This window comes from Uloborus diversus, chromosome 8, assembly GCF_026930045.1.
Source record: "Uloborus diversus isolate 005 chromosome 8, Udiv.v.3.1, whole genome shotgun sequence".
In the NCBI taxonomy this organism is placed as follows: Eukaryota; Metazoa; Arthropoda; class Arachnida; order Araneae; family Uloboridae; genus Uloborus; species Uloborus diversus.
In genome coordinates, this window is record NC_072738.1 from 46,922,152 (window position 1) to 46,941,240 (window position 19,089).

General features: G+C 30.6%; 1 protein-coding gene across 1 annotated transcript in view; it reads left to right on the forward strand.

Moving 5' to 3' along the window:
* The window catches only part of LOC129227580 (heterogeneous nuclear ribonucleoprotein L-like), a 40,541-nt gene that overhangs the window by 9,864 nt on the left and 11,588 nt on the right, over positions 1 to 19,089 (forward strand). The window contains 6 exon segments of the mRNA XM_054862164.1: positions 2,343 to 2,412; positions 4,830 to 4,910; positions 5,029 to 5,149; positions 6,760 to 6,955; positions 8,343 to 8,464; positions 15,228 to 15,432. Of these exon segments, the coding sequence (XP_054718139.1) occupies positions 2,343 to 2,412; positions 4,830 to 4,910; positions 5,029 to 5,149; positions 6,760 to 6,955; positions 8,343 to 8,464; positions 15,228 to 15,432 (795 nt within the window).

Genomic DNA, 19,089 nt, shown 5'->3' on the forward strand with positions numbered 1-19,089 from the left:
GATTAAACAAAGCAGGTCCTTAGTTTTTTAGGAGAAAATCTTTCTCACTCCTCCCCATGTACACAATCTTAAAAATTTAAGGTTTTTTTTTTAAAAATGGAAGGAGAAAAGAGCAATAAAGCGAATGCCTGGCGTGCATTTTCACTGCAATATTTTAAACTTCCACTGTATTTTAAATTTTTTTTCTATTCAAAACATATTTCGATGGCTCCTGTGTTTTTTCTTTATCTGTAATTTTCGTGATATTTTATGTAAGCAATTAAAGATGTAAATATGTCGGTGGCACCTAAGAAGCTATCAATTTTATTTATCTATTCATATTTTTAAGCTGTAGCTTGCCATAAATTTACACTATATGCATTTTTTTTTTGTTGAAAAAAGTTTGAAACTCACGTCCGGTGACCTTAAGTAGGTAATATTTACAGAATTTTTAATGATTCTATTTCAAAAATACACTATCTTTTAAAAATTTTCAGAAAAAATACTTTTTGTTACTTTTTTTCCACTTTTCATTTATTATTACTATTTTAATTTTGTAAGACCTTTTCTTGCGCATCGCTAAAATATAATTGAAATGGAAATCTGAAGAAGGGCTGGAGTAGCATCCTCAATACCCTTTTTAAGATGGCGCTTAAGTACACAGGCCTCAAAAAATTAAGGTTCAACCATTTTTTTGGGTCTAATTTTGCAAATTAATGAATGTAGAAACAAAAAATTTGGAGGGCATGTGCATCAAATAGTTTTTATTGAATGCGTCATAGAAATTTGTATTGCTAAAACGGTTTATAACAAAGAAAGCCATCTTTGCCGAAAAGTTCATTCTTGAAGAAAACAGAACATCAGTGTTATGTAGTAAAATGGTCAAAGAGACCCGACTCAGAGTAAGCCTTGTTCCAGCTCATGTAACGACCTTGGAGGAGGATTTAAAGCAGCAACCTGTCTGCCAAGATCATCCCGAAGATGTTCTATAGGATTCAGGTCTCGAGATCGAGCTGGCCATTTTTCCATTCAATCTTATGTCCATGGACCTTTTTATAAAATCTTTTTTCAACGCTGCCTGTTTTCTAAACCGTATAATTTTCTTCTTTTTTTCTTATTCAACAATCTCATGCCTGTTAGAAGGGCAAAATTATTTGTAATTTGATTAAAATCAGGGTTGACTTTCTGCCGGCAGAAACTAGTTTTTGCCGTGCCAGTGGCAGAAACTGGTTATAACAGGTTAAAACCGGCAAAAACTTAAAATCATCTTAAAAAACTAAAGTAATTACTAAATGATATTTGTTTAGGTAAACTAAAAAACTAAACTTCTTTTCAAAAATAAAAAGTAAAATGTTATGCTAGTGCCCTTGATTTAGTTCAGAAAGGGAACTTTTCAATTGCTGATGCTTGTGATATTTGGATTAATCTAACAAAGAACAAAAATCATATGGGTTCTTAGGATAGAGGAGTGACATACAGAATTAAACTGGCATTACTGTTTGTAATTTGCTCGACTGTTTGTAATTTGCTCACAAATAAGCTTCATCTAAATTGCTTGTGATTGAAATTATCATGTGCTTCAAGAAAAAAGTGTCGAAATTTTACTTGCCAATATTAATCTAGATTTTGTACCCAATATCACAGCTTTGCAAAACAAATTGACCCCACTTCTTGAAACTCATTTTTCCAGTCGAATTTTTACCACTACCCTAGTTACTACAGGATGGACCAGTTTAAAAAAAAAATACATTTTGAAAGGTTTATGAATATTGTTTGTTCCTTGATGCATTGCCTGCTAGCTCTTCTGTTGCAAGAATATTCTAAAGTTTCTCATTCGTGCATATTAAATGGAGAAACTATTTAGATTTTTGGAACTACCTTTTCCAAGAAGCAACTGCAGGGTCCAAACAATGTAACATTTGATTCTGAATTGTGATAATATTGTAAATTAAACTGTGCTTTGGTTAACAATTAATTATTTTTTCCATGCATTTTCTACTGTCTGTCAATAGTTTCTTTTTTTTTTGTCATTTTGAGAGTTTTTGCCGAAAATGTGGCAGAAAGTGGTTTTTGCCATGCCGGTTTTAACCGGTTTCAACCAATGGTTTTAACCGCCCCGGCAGAAACTTGCCAGCCCTGATTAAAATTCATGAAGTGAAAAAATTGTGTTGATGTTGAATTATAATTAATTTATTAGTAGCAGCTAGTGTTAGTTGTAATGTAGTAAAGTGTAATGTCTTAAGCATTTGGTTTGAAAGACAATAAGTTACTCAATTTTTTTTAGTAAATTGGTTTCTAAGTTGTCAATTGTATTGTTGATTTTTTATGTTTTTGTATTTTAATTATTACTTTTTCTCACCTAGCCAACAAGACTAAATGTTTACAAAAATGACAATGAAAGTTGGGACTATACAAACAACACATTAAGTATAGGTATGTTTTTCATAGTATCTTTTTTGATAAAATTCTTTAAAATTTGTTTTTAAAATTACAATTTTTACTTAAAATTATCCTAGTTTACTGTTAAATCAGGGGTCTGTCCAACATAACAAATGAAAAGAAATAACAAAACAATCTTGATGAAAAGTTTTTTCTTACTATTTGCCTCTTACTATAATTTATAACAGCTTTAATAAGCAACTAACAACTTTAATATACTACTAATTTTCTAACCAGCAATCCTCATTTTCCTGACCTTTTTTTTTTATAACTTGAGATTTCAGAAATGAATACTATGTTTTAAAAACAATATGTGCCATGTGTTAATTGCTGCCCAATTATTTCAAATATAATTATTATAGGGGGGGGGGGGGTGATTTTTTATCCTTTAAACTGGTGCCATTTTTTGTTTATTATCTTGGCTTCCATTGTGATGCAGTTTGGATATCATCCCTTTTCAGCATGATTTAACATTTTTTTTTTTTTTTTTGATTTCCTCCTATTTGCTCTCTGACCATTCTTATCCCTGGTTATTTTAAAACTATTAGTTTTTTAGCACACAAGTTTTAATTTTTTTTACTAATTAGGTAACATAATAGTGGTCTTATAAACATCTTTGAAACTTTATCAATACTTATATCGATGATTTTGAGAGTTGCCTTCTGGTTAGAAGAACCCATATCTTCTTAATCATTTCATGAAAAAAAAAATGTTAAGGTTAATTTTTTAGTATAATTAAATTTCCAAATCTCAAACTTAGGCAGGCCCCTGCTAATATTAGTTAATTATTAGGAAGTATACTTTTTGTATTTTAAAACTTCATTAATGTTTTTGTACTTGTTACATTTTAAAATTTTATAATATAAATACGTTACAAGATTACATGTTTTTATTGGTCTATCACAATATTTCATTTAATAATCCATACATGGCCATCCACATAGGAATACTACAATTTATACAAAAAAAAAAAAAAAAGAAAATGCCATTGTAAAACAAATGTTATATAGCTTTTGAAACATATCACTGTCACTGAAAACAAGACATTTAGTCTGATATGGATGTTGCAAATGAAACTCAATATTCTTCAGCTTCTCTAATAAAAATTTTGAACACATTCATTTCAGTCTCTTTTGTTTGATCATTCAATATGTTAATTGGAAACTTCAAACATTTTCAGAAAAATCGTTTTAAAAAATACTTGTTCAGTTTAGATTAATTTGTTTCATGATCATTCATGGCTTGCATGTGCAGTTGAAAATGTTACATCATATTTAGTTATATATTTGTACATATTGCATAAAAGTTTTTTTTTAAGTTCAAGGATGTGCAAACATTGAATCATTTTCAAATCTTCATTAGCCATTTAATTGCACAAGAAAATATATTTATAATATCTCTGACATGATTTGAACAAAATACTAACATAACAGCAGAAATGAGCCCAAAAGACATGATTTTAGCGTCATATATGACAGAAAAGAGCTAAAATGCCACATAAGCTTGATAGAAGTGAGCCAAAATGCCACACAACAGACCAAATTGCCACTGCACGTAAACAGTACTGAAAGATCTTGGTTTGCAGTCGGGAGACCGTATAATAAGACAGTGATTTTTAAAACATTGAAAGATCTTTAAAAACTTTCATTTAAGAAACATGCTGGACATTTTTATGATGCCTGGGACACAAATGTGACAAGAATTCGCCGTTGTACACAAATAATCTCTAGTTCAGATTGCATTGCTGAGAACATAGATAATTTGAGATATCCTACTTCGCACTTCCACAAAGTTGAAGCATTTGCTATTAAAAATTACATGAAACAAATCACAAGCTGTTTCTCTTATCACTTCAACATAAATCACTCAAGAAAACAAGCATGATTGAACTCCAAGAGAAGATACATGGACAAGACAAAACAACACTTTCCAAAACAAGCACCAAAACAAGTGCTTTACAAATGCTGTATCATACCCTAATGCTGTGAATCTTGTATATAGGCAAGCGCTTGGAGGTCTGTACTTGGCATCTGGGCACTCAAGTGAGCCGTGACAGATACTTGCTTCGCTGTGGTGCAGACTTGTATTCCAATTAATGCTGGGAGTTTGCAAAGACAGGAAGGTTTGCTCCTTGTCTGAATTATTTTCTGATTGGCTTCATAGCCTCAATATCTCTTGTCTTGTTTATTTTGATAGATTGCTTGTAAATTAACTTCTTTTGTATGCAGATGGTAAGTAATTAGTGGGAATCAGTAAGTATAGCAAGAAATGAATAAAAATATTTATATATATATATATATATATATGTTTAACTTTTTCTTATAATATATGTTTCATGTAGTTAAATTTTATATGTTCAGTAGTTGAGTAATTTCATAAGTTCTTTGTGTAATCTAATTAAATTATTTTAGGAAAACAAGGTGGTGATCGTCCTGCTCTATTGCAAGAACCTCCTCGTTATGGAGGACCTGGAGGTAATGCTCCTCCTTTTGGTAAGATTTGTTGACATAAGTTTTTTAAATGTACCTTTGCCAATATTTGGAAGTTTTAAGTTTATTTATTATCAACATAGTTTGTTTTACATAAGCATACAACTTAATAATTTTGCAGATGGCAGAGGTCCACCTTCTTATGATGGCGGGTATGATGATTACATGCCTAGGGGACCTCGAAATGATCCTTATGGCCCTCCTTCTCGTGATCCATATGGTGGCCTTGCTCCTCCCGACAGGTATTGTATAGCATTATAAGGAAAATTACATAAATTGTTTTCTATCTAAAGTGTAACTGCAGTAAAAAGAAACCTTGAATCGTACATAAACCTTAATTTAATACTTTATAATATTTAGCAGAAATCAACTTTACTGTTTTATATCTTTGTTCCAAATGTCTTTTTTTTTTCTCCTAATTCTCTTTATTTTTTTTTCTTTTGGCTAGTTTGAATTCAAATTAATATTATTGATCTGAAAAATAACAGGTATTTTGTTAGGTTAAAAAATATTCATTATTTTTGAACTTTTAAATGATTGATTCAAATGCATACTGAATTTTTAAGTGCTTGTTTTTTACCTTGTGAGAGACATTTTACAGATAAATGTAATTAGTTCTTAAATATTATTCCACTTTTCGAAAATTGTTTTTGAAAAGCTAACAGTTAATCAATATTAATAAGAGTTTCTTTTGCTAGTTTTTAAGTATTTACTACCTATACACTTCAGATTGTTTTATTCGTTAATAATTGAATTTCAAATATGTTCATCTACTGTTCATTGTTCATCTATTATTGCAAACAGCTTCATTTCTCTGTTCGTATTGGGGGGGGGGGGGGAGACGTCGCCCTTTTTTACGGCCCATGTTTTTGACGCAGAAGTTAAAGCAGAGAGTTAAGTATAAATGAAAACTATATTAATCTTAATTGTAACTTACTTTCAAATTTCATACTTTTTTCAATATGTTTTGAAGCAAAATGAACAGGATTTTATATTTAAAGTGTTAGAGAATTTATTATTTCTTCAATATGTTTCTTCCTCCTTTTTTATTGTTTGCTTCTTCAGTATTTTATTCATTACGAAATGAGTCTTGTTCAATGGAATTTAAATGATTATAAATAAATTTTAGTCGAAAGTATTTAAAAGATCACATGATCCTGCTGCTGTCATGCCAGTCATTTGGTTCAGATATTAAATAACAATGTGCTTTAACCATTTTTTAAAAACTCTAAAACTATTTCTCATTTTTGTTTCAAGAAAAGTGAAAAACATTTATAGAAAAAATTAAGTTAATTTTACCTGTATAACATAACAAAACGAATGAGTCCATTAAAATTCAATATTACATGTCATGCGTAGATTAGTCTTGCTGTAATTCTGCAGCAATCTTTTAGTACCCACTTTTGGTTAAGGATAATTCTTTTTAATTTATCATGAGTACAGTACTACAAAGCCTATTGAACAAAAATACAATGATATTTTTAGCAAAAATATGATTTTTGTTGTATTGATCGGCACACGCATAAGTTGAACATCATTCGCAAATTATCAATTTTTGCGTTCTTAAGTATACAAGAGAGGTACTTAAGTATACAAAACCTGGGAACTTGTTAAATACAGGACAATACTAAAATTAGTTTGCTATTTTTTGAGTCTGGATCTAGAGAAGTTGTGATCCTGAGCATTCTGTATTCGGATTCCCATACTGTTGTTCGAAATACTTTTGTGTGAAAGATCCAATTTAGCCATTGTGCGTGTTATTAATTGTGTGGCAGTTTTGCTATCTTTATTTTGTTGAGGGTGCGGGGCACAAAAATTATCTATAATATTTAAATATTGTATGTTTCTAAAGGTTTGGAAGAGATCCATATCGTGGCGATGGGCCTCCAATCTCGCCTCGTGGACCAGGGTATGGTCCTGGAGGACCTATGAATCCTCCTGGAAGCAATCAACAAGGATCTGTTATGATGGCATATGGCTTAAGCCACGAAAGGATGAACTGTGACCGTTTGTTCAACATCTTATGTTTATATGGAAACATTGTTAGGGTAAGATTTTAAAAATTGATGCTAATACTGCAGCAACTTTAGATTTAGGGCTCATTTGTGCTCTAACCAAATTCAATTAAATTGATCAATTGTATCTAACACAACTCCTCTGCTCTACCCAGAAAAGAATTTCAATATGTCCTTTAGTTAGCCATATTGAATAGGCTTTGGTGTAAACTATGTATAAGTGCTGCTTTATTTTTGATTTATTCAGAAAGTCTTTTAAAAATTAACATTTTCACACTCGTCTCTCTCTCTCTCTCTCTCTCTTATTTCAAAGCCTATTTTTTCTTTTTTTGCTGAAATTTGAAATTTCAGAATTACTAATGATACTTTGTCAATATTTTTAATTGATTTTTTTCTTTTAAAAATTGATATCAAGTATGTTTAAAGTTTTCCCTGCGCCCATTTTCTGCTTCCTTATGTTTTCTTTTGCAAAAACTGAAACTCCGCAAAGAAGTTTGTTTGCTTCTCATTTAATGCCAAAATTCACTAAACAATTTTTTATGATATTGTGTAAATACTCGTCTTTTCTGTTGGAGTTTTTGCAGACCCATGTATTATTCTCTTTCAGGTCTCTTCCCTTCTATTACATTTTTAAATAATTTGGAGCTTTAACAAATTGCTAAACTTTTAATATTTTTCAGCCTTTTTCTATTATATTTTGTTATTTCAACGTTATGATCACATGTGTGAATATGGGAAGTCAAAGTTCTTAATGCTCCAATTTTGGTTTAGTTTTATAAATGTTTTATTACTTAAATTCTAATAATTATTTTATGCTATTTTTTAATTGATTATAAAAATACAAACACAGACCACAAGTGTTTTTTTTTAATTATTTTTAAATGCAATATTGAACTGCTTATCATTTGTGTCAGGACTTCAATCCTGCATTAAGCTTAAAATTTTCATTTTTGCTCTAAATACTCCTTTACAAAGTTGTACTAATTTTTTCATAAATATTATGATTTACTCAGAGCACGAAGAAATCGCCGTAGTTGGAGGGAAAAAAAGTGATTTGTTTTGATTTTCGTTTTGGATTGGGAACCCTGTAAAGTTATAGTCTGTTTCATTTTAAGTTTCCTGTATAAATTTTCCAATTCCTTATTTTATCTGCAATGATTTCAAATTGTAAGAACTCTTCCATGTTCTAGTTATACTTAATGCACATAATTGGTTTATGTTCAACTTATTTTTTTTTATAACTCAATATTTTGTATTAGATGAGAATCACTTTCAATTTAATGTGGGGTGTCGTTGGGTAAAATTGGTCTGACAAATCCAATGCTATGATTATTTAAGTTTTTTTTTGCATTCATTGCTGACTTGTGTAAACTTATCTTTGTTTGACTGTAATGAATTTTCTTTAATATTCTTTCATTAGATTAAGTTTTTGAAAAGCAAGGAAGGATGTGCAATGATTCAAATGGGCGATCCTTTGGCTGTAGAAAGAGCTGTTCAGCACTTAAATGGTTCCGTGTTTTTCGATTCAAAGCTTCAACTTGGGTAAGTTTATGAAGTAATTTAAACTACGATATTGTATCAAATAATTGAGAAATGTATTATTTTGCATAAAATACAGTTTTATTCAAATTTTCTATGAATATGTTTGAAACTAATAATTAATTTGACCTCCCCTAGACTATAACTTCAGACACGTTATGGCCTGGAATTTACTAGGCTGGCACTAAGTTTCAACATCTCTGAACCATATTTTAGTGACAGCCGTAATTAGCATGTCCATTGTCGTACAGTCAAAAGTATGAAGCCGTTTATAGACGATAGCCTACAAACCTTTTTCGGATTTAACTCTCGTGAATTACCAGACTAATGCAGTACAGTGAGTTTGTTTTTTGAGCAGAAATTTTTGGTTCTCTTCAAAATTGCATCGCATGTTGTCTTGTTGGGAAACAAAATTTCCATATGGCCAAAGTTTAGACATGGTTGAAAGTCCTTTTTGTGTCAATATAATGACTTTGTAACTGCCACTGTTCATCATTCCTTTAACAGGAACAAGAAATTTAGTCTTTAAAGCACTGAAACAAGCCCAAAATATCTTTTTGGGCAATACTTTAATGCCCGATTGATGTGGTACAGGTTGAGAGGTGGTCTGTTGCTCTTTCTTACGAACTTGGATTTAAATCCTTGAACTGCAAAATCGGTTTCATCAGAAAGAGAACCCCCTCAAATCATATTTTACTTTTCCGCCTATTCCAACCTTTCTTTATATGAGACGTAAGAAGCTGCTGCTTGTACTGTCGTTGTCCTCTCCACCCGAGTTCTAACAGCATGTATCACACTGTTGAAGGTAGAATATTGACACCAGCTGTGCCGCTATGAACCTGGACATGACTAAACTGCAGGGTGGCGACAGATCAGGGAAAACAGGGAGATCAGGGAAAAATCAGGGAACTTTATTAATCAGGGAAAAGTTAGGGAAATATCAGGGAATTTTGAAAAAAATAACAAGAAATCAGGGAAAATTGATTTTATCAAGAAAAAATTTTTTTTTGCTTTGCAAAATTTTCTCTAATTCCCTATGCATTTTCTGCCAATTATCTGTTCAAAAAAAAAAAAGGTGTAATTATACAGTGCCACATACAGGACTCATAGTCCTCCTATATCTCCTATGTTTCCTATATTTTCACAATTTTCAGATATTCTCCTATATTTTCTCACTTACTCCTATATTTTTTTCATCAGATGTTAAATGCTACCCAAAAATACAAAAACCTTTGATCTATTATTTCCTTCTTTCTCCCCTGCAATGTGCCCTCTTACATCTTAAATGTTGGCATATGTACTAAATTTATGTTTGATAATTTTTATGAAATATACAAAATATATATGGTTTTACTTGCAACTTTTAATTATTTTCTACTAATAAGTTTACTTTGTAATTTTAATATTATAAAATGTTAATTTGAAGTGTACTGCTGTAAAGATTTTAAAAGCTTTTAATTTTGTCACATACAATCTTACATGTAGTTCAAATGACCGCTTGTAGCTCAAATGATTATTTTTGAAAATGCCGTGTACAGATTTTGGTACTAATTCAACTTTTAGTACTTCAATTGTTTCAAAGCTTGTAGCTCGCTGAAAAATGTAACTATCTCGATGAAAAAAAGTCATTTTATAGGATTTTGTCCACTTTTTTTTTCAAATATGTACTTATTTTGTGTGTAGATTTTCCAAGAATTTCAGAAATCAGTCTTCATCTCTGTTTTTTTTTTTTTTTTTTTTTTTTTTTTTTTTTTTTTTTTTTTTTTTTTTTTTTTTTTTTGACTCTCTTTTTTTTATTTTTTTTATCTACTTCAATTATGGTTTCAAATTGGACAGGATACTGGATAGTTCTGTGCTCCACTTGAGCTCTTCTAACACCCCCTTTCATTTGACAGATTAGGTTAAATTCACTTTTTATGCATGGTGTGTGTAAATATATATACACACATTAACTAAAATAATAATAAACACATTATGGATGATGCCATTACAGTGGGCGCCGGGTAATTAAATCAGCCACTTTAATGAATCAATTCCTCGAAAACAAATCAAAATCCAGTTTTAATATTAAGAAATTGCTGAATTTTTGAATCAAACATACCACTTGAATGAATCAAGCATATGAGACTGACCATTTCCCACAAACGTGATGCATTAGCACAGCCTTTTTTTCTTTGCCTTTGTTTAGTAAAGTTAGTTTTTTTCTTTAAATAGTGAAACGAATCGGAGGCAGAGTGTTGCACACTTTTTGTAACGATTTTTCTCAGCGATATGTCCAACAAAATCAGTGGGAGGAGAGAGACATGGAGTCAACAGGACTTTTAATCCTTAGTGTTAGCATAACACTAAGGATTTGAAGCAATGAGGTACCAATATCGAGGACTATGAGTAGATTCATGACATTAAAAAAAGAATGCCCAAAATAATTATTACCTAGTTTTAGCAATCAATAACAAATGCATTTTTCAAAGCACGTAAGTTAAAAACTGAATTTTGTGATTGCTTTTTCATACTGTTTTGTGATAAAATTCTTTAAATAATCAGAGAATAGATATTTTGAGTGCACGGTATACTTCTAATGGTATCTCGTTTGACCAAAAATTTATTAAAAATCTCTTAAATTGTATGTAGAATTGCTCTTAAAAAAAAGAAAACCAGGCACACACAATTTTGGGAAATTAAATTAAATTTGTCTTAAACAAACATGATTCATATAAGCGGCTGTAGGTTCGAAAATTCATTGCTCTCACTCTCTTAAAAAATTCCAGCGATTTTAACTCGGACTGAGTAAATTTTCACTCCTTTCCAGTATTGAAAACGCACTTTCCTTATAGGAGTGAATTTCATTCCTTTTGCGGAGCGGTTATTTTCACTCCTTTTGGATAAGCTAATTTCACTCCCTTTTGATAAGTTATTTTCACTCTTTTTTAAGACTAAATTAATACCCTAAATGAGTGGCTGCTTTCCGTTTTGGAAAGCCGCTATTTCACTCTTTTTTAGAATAAAATAGGTAAAATCATTTCACTCTCATTTGGTGAAATTGTTTTTTAAACGTGTTTTCATGTGCTTATACTGTGTATTTGAATTTAAAACTGTTATTTCATTTGAAAAAAAAAAAGTTTTTGAGTTAAAAAAAGGGAAAAAAAACTGTTTTTAGTGTTTCCGAAGAGGATGCACAAAAACTGTATGGTAAGTATGAAGAATTTTCTTTTTTATTAAAACTTTAACTGGTAATATTTCTTGAACTACTCATATATCGTTACAAATCACCCATGTGCAATATTACGTACAATTCCCAATCTAAAGATTGAAATAAAATTAAAAAACCCACACAGTTCCAAATAAATAGATTTAAAATTTTGAAACTCTATATTTATATTCTCAGTGTGCCTTTTAACAATAATGTTTTAAAAGTTACATCAGTCCAAATTAATTTAAAAAGTCACTCATAAATTGTGACAAGATACGTTTTAATTCAATTTTGTTTCTTCGGGGCCATTCATTAATTACGTAAGGACAATTTTGGCAATTTTTGACCTTCCCTTCCCCTTATGTAATGGTATGTAAGACTCCCCCCCCCCCCATCTTGCGTAAGATTCTTTTTTTTCTTCACAATAATAAAATAACAAATATTGCATCACTGGGATCGTTCTTAAATTAACTATCATTATTTTTTTTTAAATATTTTTGAGTAAAGAAATGTTTACTGTAAGGAATCTAGACTGAATGTTTTTTCGACAAATAATTTTTATATATAATGCGATAATAATTAAAAATAAGACATGCAAAACACAGTGCGATTCTTTTATTATATTTTACACGTTTCATTCTTTGAAACACAAGTAAAAAACAGCTCATCCTATAATACATACTTTTACTTTCCTGAAGCAAATGAAATATAATATTTGCCAAACCACTTGACCGCAGATTTCTATATAAAATATCAGCTTGGAAAATATTACGTAAGAATGGATCTAACCCCTCCCCCCCCCCTCTCAAAGCAAGAGTATGTAGAGAATTTTTAACTCCTCCCTCTCAGGACCCTTAATTAATGAATGGCCCGTTACACATGAATGAGTGTAATATACAAAGTTCATGCTACTCTTTGAAGTTTATTATACACAAAAACAATATTTGATTAACTTAAAATTATGCAGTGGTTGGAGCTCCGACCATCGGGAGCGGATTCGGTATCCGACCTATAGATTTGCGCATGGTCGGGTCTGTAACACCTGCCTAAAATATATATACAGTACACACACACACCAAGGATGGTAACGACTGTTTCAAATGTCATATTTTTGATTCGATGACCGAAACAAAATTGTTGATGAAAGTTTCATTAATTTGGAAGGAAAAGTTACAAAAAGTTCGCCGTAACATTGCACGTGGGTGATTTGTAACGATATACGAGCAGTTCAAGACATATTAACAGTTACAAGTTTTAATAAAAAGAAAATTCTTCGCACTTACCATGTAGTTTTTGTGCATTTCCTTCAGAAATCTCATTAGGCAACAAATATTGTTTAAATTCATTAAATGAAGACATTTAGATAGCGACATGCATTTGGTATTCGCGACCAACGTTAGTTAAGCCGAACGTGGAGGTATAGAAGATTCTCCCTAAACAAAATCACGTGACAGAATCGAACCAATGAAAATGCTTTTGAGTCTTTCCTTTAAAGAATGTTTTTATTTTTCGCTCATCAAAAGGATTTTTTCCGAATTTCACGCGAATAAGGACGAATTTTAGTCTTGGTTTTTTCGTAAAGCGTCTTTTTTCGATAAAGCTAGCACTCAGAAAGAATGAATGCACCCGCAATAGATTTCACTCTTTTTAAGAGTTATTTTTTCGTTCTTTTGAATTAAGAGTGCAAATATGTGACTCTTCACATTGCCATGACTTCATGCATGATATAGAATTGTATTGATAATGGCGTTTTTTTTTTTTTGTACAATGATCCAAACATGCCTACTGGATCCTATACTTTTTTCAAATTCCTATATATTTTTCTACCTAACTCCTATATTTTTCCTTTGAAACTCCTATATATTTTGCTATTGAACTCCTATATATTTTGCTATTAAACTCCTATATTTTTTCTTTTAAACTCCTGTATATTTTTTCCCACTTGCTATGAGCCCTGCGTATAGTTGCGCATCTTTTTTCTTCAACGTCAAAATATTGAATCTTACTTATTAACCACAGGATGAACTTTCTAAGATTGCTTCTGTGTCTTTTAGGTTGTTTATTTTACTTAGCTTGAAATTTCCTTTCACGCTTTCAATGCTACGTAAAATAAACAACCCTACAGGCAAAGAGCCTTCATTAATGCCTTAGCTCCTTTGCCTTTATTCCATTGTCTCGAAATAATTAGCATACTGTAATCACGATTTCAAGAAGAAATCTTTGGTTTTTGAATTAATACTACAAAAAATTAAAAGTTATTGCTTCTTCGTGTTTTTAATTTAATTGCTGAAATTGAACTTTCAATCAAAAAAACTTTGTTTTTTTGCCGTTATACTATTTGCAGTCACCACAGATCATAAAAGTTTCCTTTTCTTCAGTCTTAAATGATACTTTTATTTTATAACCAAGTTGTATTCTTCTTTTACATATTTTGAAATTACCTAATTGCTTTTTTTCTTTTTTTTTCTTTCATTTCAAAGTTTATTACAAAAGCAATCCAATGTTTTTTTCGTTACATACTGAAATTATTTGAAATAGAGTTAACTTGTGTACTTAAGTAAATATCTTTATTTTTTTATTGTTCAAATACTGTATTCATTCATTAAAACCTATGTTCTTGATTAGAGAAAAGCTCCCTATGAATGGATGTCAAATGGTTTCATCTTTTTTGCATAAATATGTCAGCTAGTTATATAAGAATAACTACATTCTATTCTTAAAATTCTTATGCCAAGTGGTTTCTGGAAGTAAAGTTTTTTTTTTTTTTTAAATTTTCTATATTCTTTCCATTATAGAAAAATTTAATATATTATTTTGTGGGGTTTTCCCCCTAAAAATTTGACTTGATATGTTTTTTTAAACAATTTTATTAAAAAAGTAGCATCTTTTAAAAATATATCTTTAATTAAACAACTTAAAACGTTTAAAATACTGCATTTTATACAAACATACAATGGATTTCAAGTAGAGCAAAGAAAGAAAATCAGGGAAATTTGTTGAACTTAATCAGGGAAAAGTCAGGGAACTTTTTTTCACAGTTCCTGTCGCCACCCTGAACTGGTTAGTTAAGGATTAATGAATTTCATTCAGAGTAAAGTTTTGTTGTCATGAGCCGAAGTTGATACTTTTTGCTTGTATTTTCTAGTATGGTTGGTTCTAGCATTTCCAGCTGTCTGCCGCTGCTTCCATACCCTTCCGACACTTGCTGTCCTCACTCCGCATATTTTACCTATTTCCCATAACGTCTTAGATGTGTTCTCTCAGCGCAATCACTTTAGCATTTGATTCTGAGTTGATATTCATGACGTTAATGATAACCTCCTCAACTAGCGATAAACTTACTATGTTGAATACCTACCATCTGGCAGAGAAATTTGAATACCTGCTACACCAGGTGCATAGGCAAACACTTACAAATTTGATAGCTGCCATTTGAAGTCTGAGCTCATTTCGAGGGCTTCTTCGTAAGCTTACGCATGATAAAATGAAAAAAATGACGTCTCAATTGTCACAGTACTGTATTTTACAATGGAAATTTTCCTTCTGTAAGGTGTTTAAAAATGTCTTTCTTTTCAGATATTCCAAACAGGCTTATTTGAATGATGTTCAACAACCATTTACTCTTCCTGATGGTTCTCCATCATTTAAGGATTACATGGGTAATCGAAACAACAGATTCACAAATCCTGAAGCTGCTAGCAAGAACAGAATTCTTCCACCTTCAAAAATGCTTCATTTTTTCAATGCTCCATTTGGTATTTCTGAAGATCAAATTAAACAGGTAATGTTATTTAAGTGATTCTTTTTGAATTAGTCAAATAAGAGTTAAGAAAACTTTTTTCCACCAAGTTTGTTAAAAACACCGTTTATTATTTTTTTCTGAGTTAATCTGACCAGGAAACATCACGAGTTCAGTAATCATGAAAAAAGTTAAAAATGATCGCATTCAAAAGAGTATCTTTAGAAAAAAATTTGACCCAAATATTGTGTGCCCTGGTCCTTTTGTTTTTGAGATATGGGGGGTCAAAGTCTGTCGAAATCTTACGAAAATTCGCCAAATTTAACGACTTGGCAAGAAATGGAAAATACCACGTGATTTCATCGCCTGCGTCTAGCAAGACTCTCATTTCCCAGGGTTCGTACGCCCTTGAAAAACCTTGAAAAGTGCTTGAAAAAAAAAAGTTCATTTTCAAGTGCTTGAAAACCTTGAAAAAGTTTTAAAACCTTGAAAAAGTTTCTTAGTGCTTAAATTCTCTCAAAAATCAACGAATTGTGCTTAAAAGTTTTAAAAAAGTATTTCACCAATGCAATTTTCTGAACATGTGTTCAGTATGCAACATCGCGAAAAATTGCTTCCGTGTTTGGGATTTTTAAACCTTTTGCATCTTGTAAATATTTTGATGTTTTTTACAACCAAAAGATATTTTGACATGTGGTACTTTAGATTAGTTTATTTTTTGTTTAATTTCATTAATTAACAAAGAAATTAATTTGGAAACCATGACAACATTGAACTTACTCGGGTTTCGCGGAAAATTGCTCTTGTGTTTGAAATTTCAATCTTTTTGCATCCTGCAAATATTTTGGCTAATCAAATGTTATTTTCGCATATGCTACCTTAGATTAGTATATTTTTTGTTTAATTTTAATAAAAAACAAATAAATTTATTTCATGGGAAACATGCCACGTCGAACGAACTCGGACTTCGCGAAAAATTGCTTCTCGTGTTTGAAATTTCAATCTTTTTGCATCTTCCAAATATTTAAATATATTCACTAATCGGATATTATTTTCATATTTGCTACCTTAGATTAGTATATTTTATGTTTAATTTTAGTAAAATATAAGTTTATTTTATGGGAAACATGACAACATTAAATTTAATTCGCGAAAATTTGCTTCCCTTGTTTAAGATTTCAATTCTTTTGCATTTTGTAAATATTTTTATATTTTTGGCAATTAGTAGTTATTTTGACACTGCTACATCAGATTAGCTTATTTTATTTTTTATTTTAATAACTAAAGAGTTAAAGAATTTATTACCTTGGTCTTGTTTAATTATTTGCTTATTTATTTTTGCAATTTTGAATTTGATTATCTTTACCTAATTTTTGGTCATAACAGATTTTTCGAAAAAAAATTAAAATTTCAGCAGTTGAGCACCTAACAAATTAACTTAAAGTTTGTATTTTAAATATAAAGCTGATTTATATAATTTTATTAAGTTGAATTTTATTTATAAGTACATCATTTTTTTATGTCTGCTAAAATAAATAAGGTGTATAACAGGGGTGGTTGTATTATGATTATTTACTTGAAATCCAGTAGTGTTCGTTTTTATGCTTTTACCTCCCTATACCTCCAATTTTCCCCTTTTCCTCAAATGTTCAAAATTACTACTTTATTAAGGTTGTGGGTACTTCGAGCAGCTTACTGAAAGAGGCTTTAATCAGCAAAGGGGTAAATAGCTAAAGGAGGGTCATTCATCTTCATTTGGATCTAATAAATTGAACAGGACCAGCCTAGCTAGTCCCAGTGCCTGTTGCTGGTTATCAACAGGCACTGGGTATGGTATTTCTATGCAAAATATTTTGACTTAATAAACTATTTTATGAATTGTATGCATAGCAAAAGTTATTGTTGTACATATGTATATTCAAGTAATAGGAGTCTTAGTTTTAAAAATTATTCCCCCCCCCCCCCTCGCCCCATTTTGCTCTTTGAAACTTTCAGGTAATTTTTTATGAACTCACAATCACAATTACACCTGAATATTATTGTCTTTCTAAATTTAAATTCTAATTTCAACAATAACCCATTTGTTCCCAAAATAAATCTACTTTTGTCATAACATATGTCAACTTCTTGTGAATCTTTTCAATTTCGAAATATGGCTCTATAAATCTGAACTTGCACATTTATTGTCTATTGCAAGTTAATCAAGCTGAATAGGCTCAAGTTTGCATTCAGAGTATTTATCACTGTTTAAGCTGCTTTTGTATATTTTGAGGTGTAGAGACTGGACTGTGGACTTTCATAAACTTTTCTTACTTCCTAATTTTTAAATTTACTCGAGGACAGTTGAAATGCCTTATTGGCTGAACAGCTAATAATACATACATACAAATAATTGATTTGCATACTTATAAATGATTTGCAAACCTAATATTTTTAGAACTTAATAGTGCAAACTGAAATAACTTTCTGGGTAGTGTTTTTGTCCTAACCGCCCTTATATTGTAATAAACCACTCTATAGCTATTGTTAATAAATGTTGAAACCAGGGGGGGGGGGGGGGAGTGACTTCAAAAACTCCTCTCTGGCAATGCTATTGAACTTGGGTATTTTAGTTTCTTCCCATGTAAGGTAAAAGCACTTATGAAAGGTTTTTTTTTAAGTATTAATTTGCTGATTCTAGAAAATATACAAACCTCTAACTGCTGCAACCTTTGAAAAACCTCAAAATTAAACCTCTTGGTATCTGCTTCTCTTTATGACCAAACTTTTCAAACATTTTCAGAAAAACTTTCGACGCAGTAGATCTTTCATCAAAGTGTCTCTCGTTGTAAAAAAAGCAATTTTGTTTTCTTATACTTTTTTGTATTATTGCCTTATTTCTATGTGTTTGTAGTAAATGAAATCTGCATACAATATTTTTAGTACAAATTTCTGATATTGCTTTGAAAACAAAATTTTTTACCTTGAAAAGTACTTGAAAAGTGCTTGAATTTTTTTCTGCCTAAAGGGTATGAACCCTGTTTCCATTTCTGGTCATCTGCAAAGCGCGTAAACGATGTTTCGAATTAACCCTTTACTTGTGTGGGTAAAATTAAAAAGTAACTATGAAGCCTGTGAAATGGAAACTAGAGAGCTTTATCCAGAGGAGCTACAACTTTATAACGAAATTGAACGTAGGATTTAACTTTGTAATCGTGATAATAATGCATTTCAGAATTTAAGTGCATTTCAAGTGTGTTTTACTTAACTAATTTAAGTTTGTACTCTTGTAATGAAATTTGTTGTAAGTAATTAATAATTATGTACGAGAATTAATATGAATAAGTAAAAAAAACATTATTATCAAAGCTTATATATTGAAAATAAAATGGATAGTTTTTGATGTTGAAAGAACATGATCATGGATTGTAGTATCCCAGCTCTTATTTATTTTTTCAAAAGTTATTATCATTCATGAAGTTTTATTGTCTGACCACTGCTAGCGAAAATGTTTAATTTAAAATCGAAAAAAATAATAATTAAAAAAAAGAAAACAACGGATAGTAAATGTCAAAAATTTGCGCAGCAAAACTAACGATGTCGGAAATTACTTCATAGCATATTCTTATCAAAAATTTTATAGTCGACGTTCATTACAACAACCCCTGTAGTTCAAAAAAGTCTGTCACTGCAACTGAAAGTCGCTATAACGTAAATGCA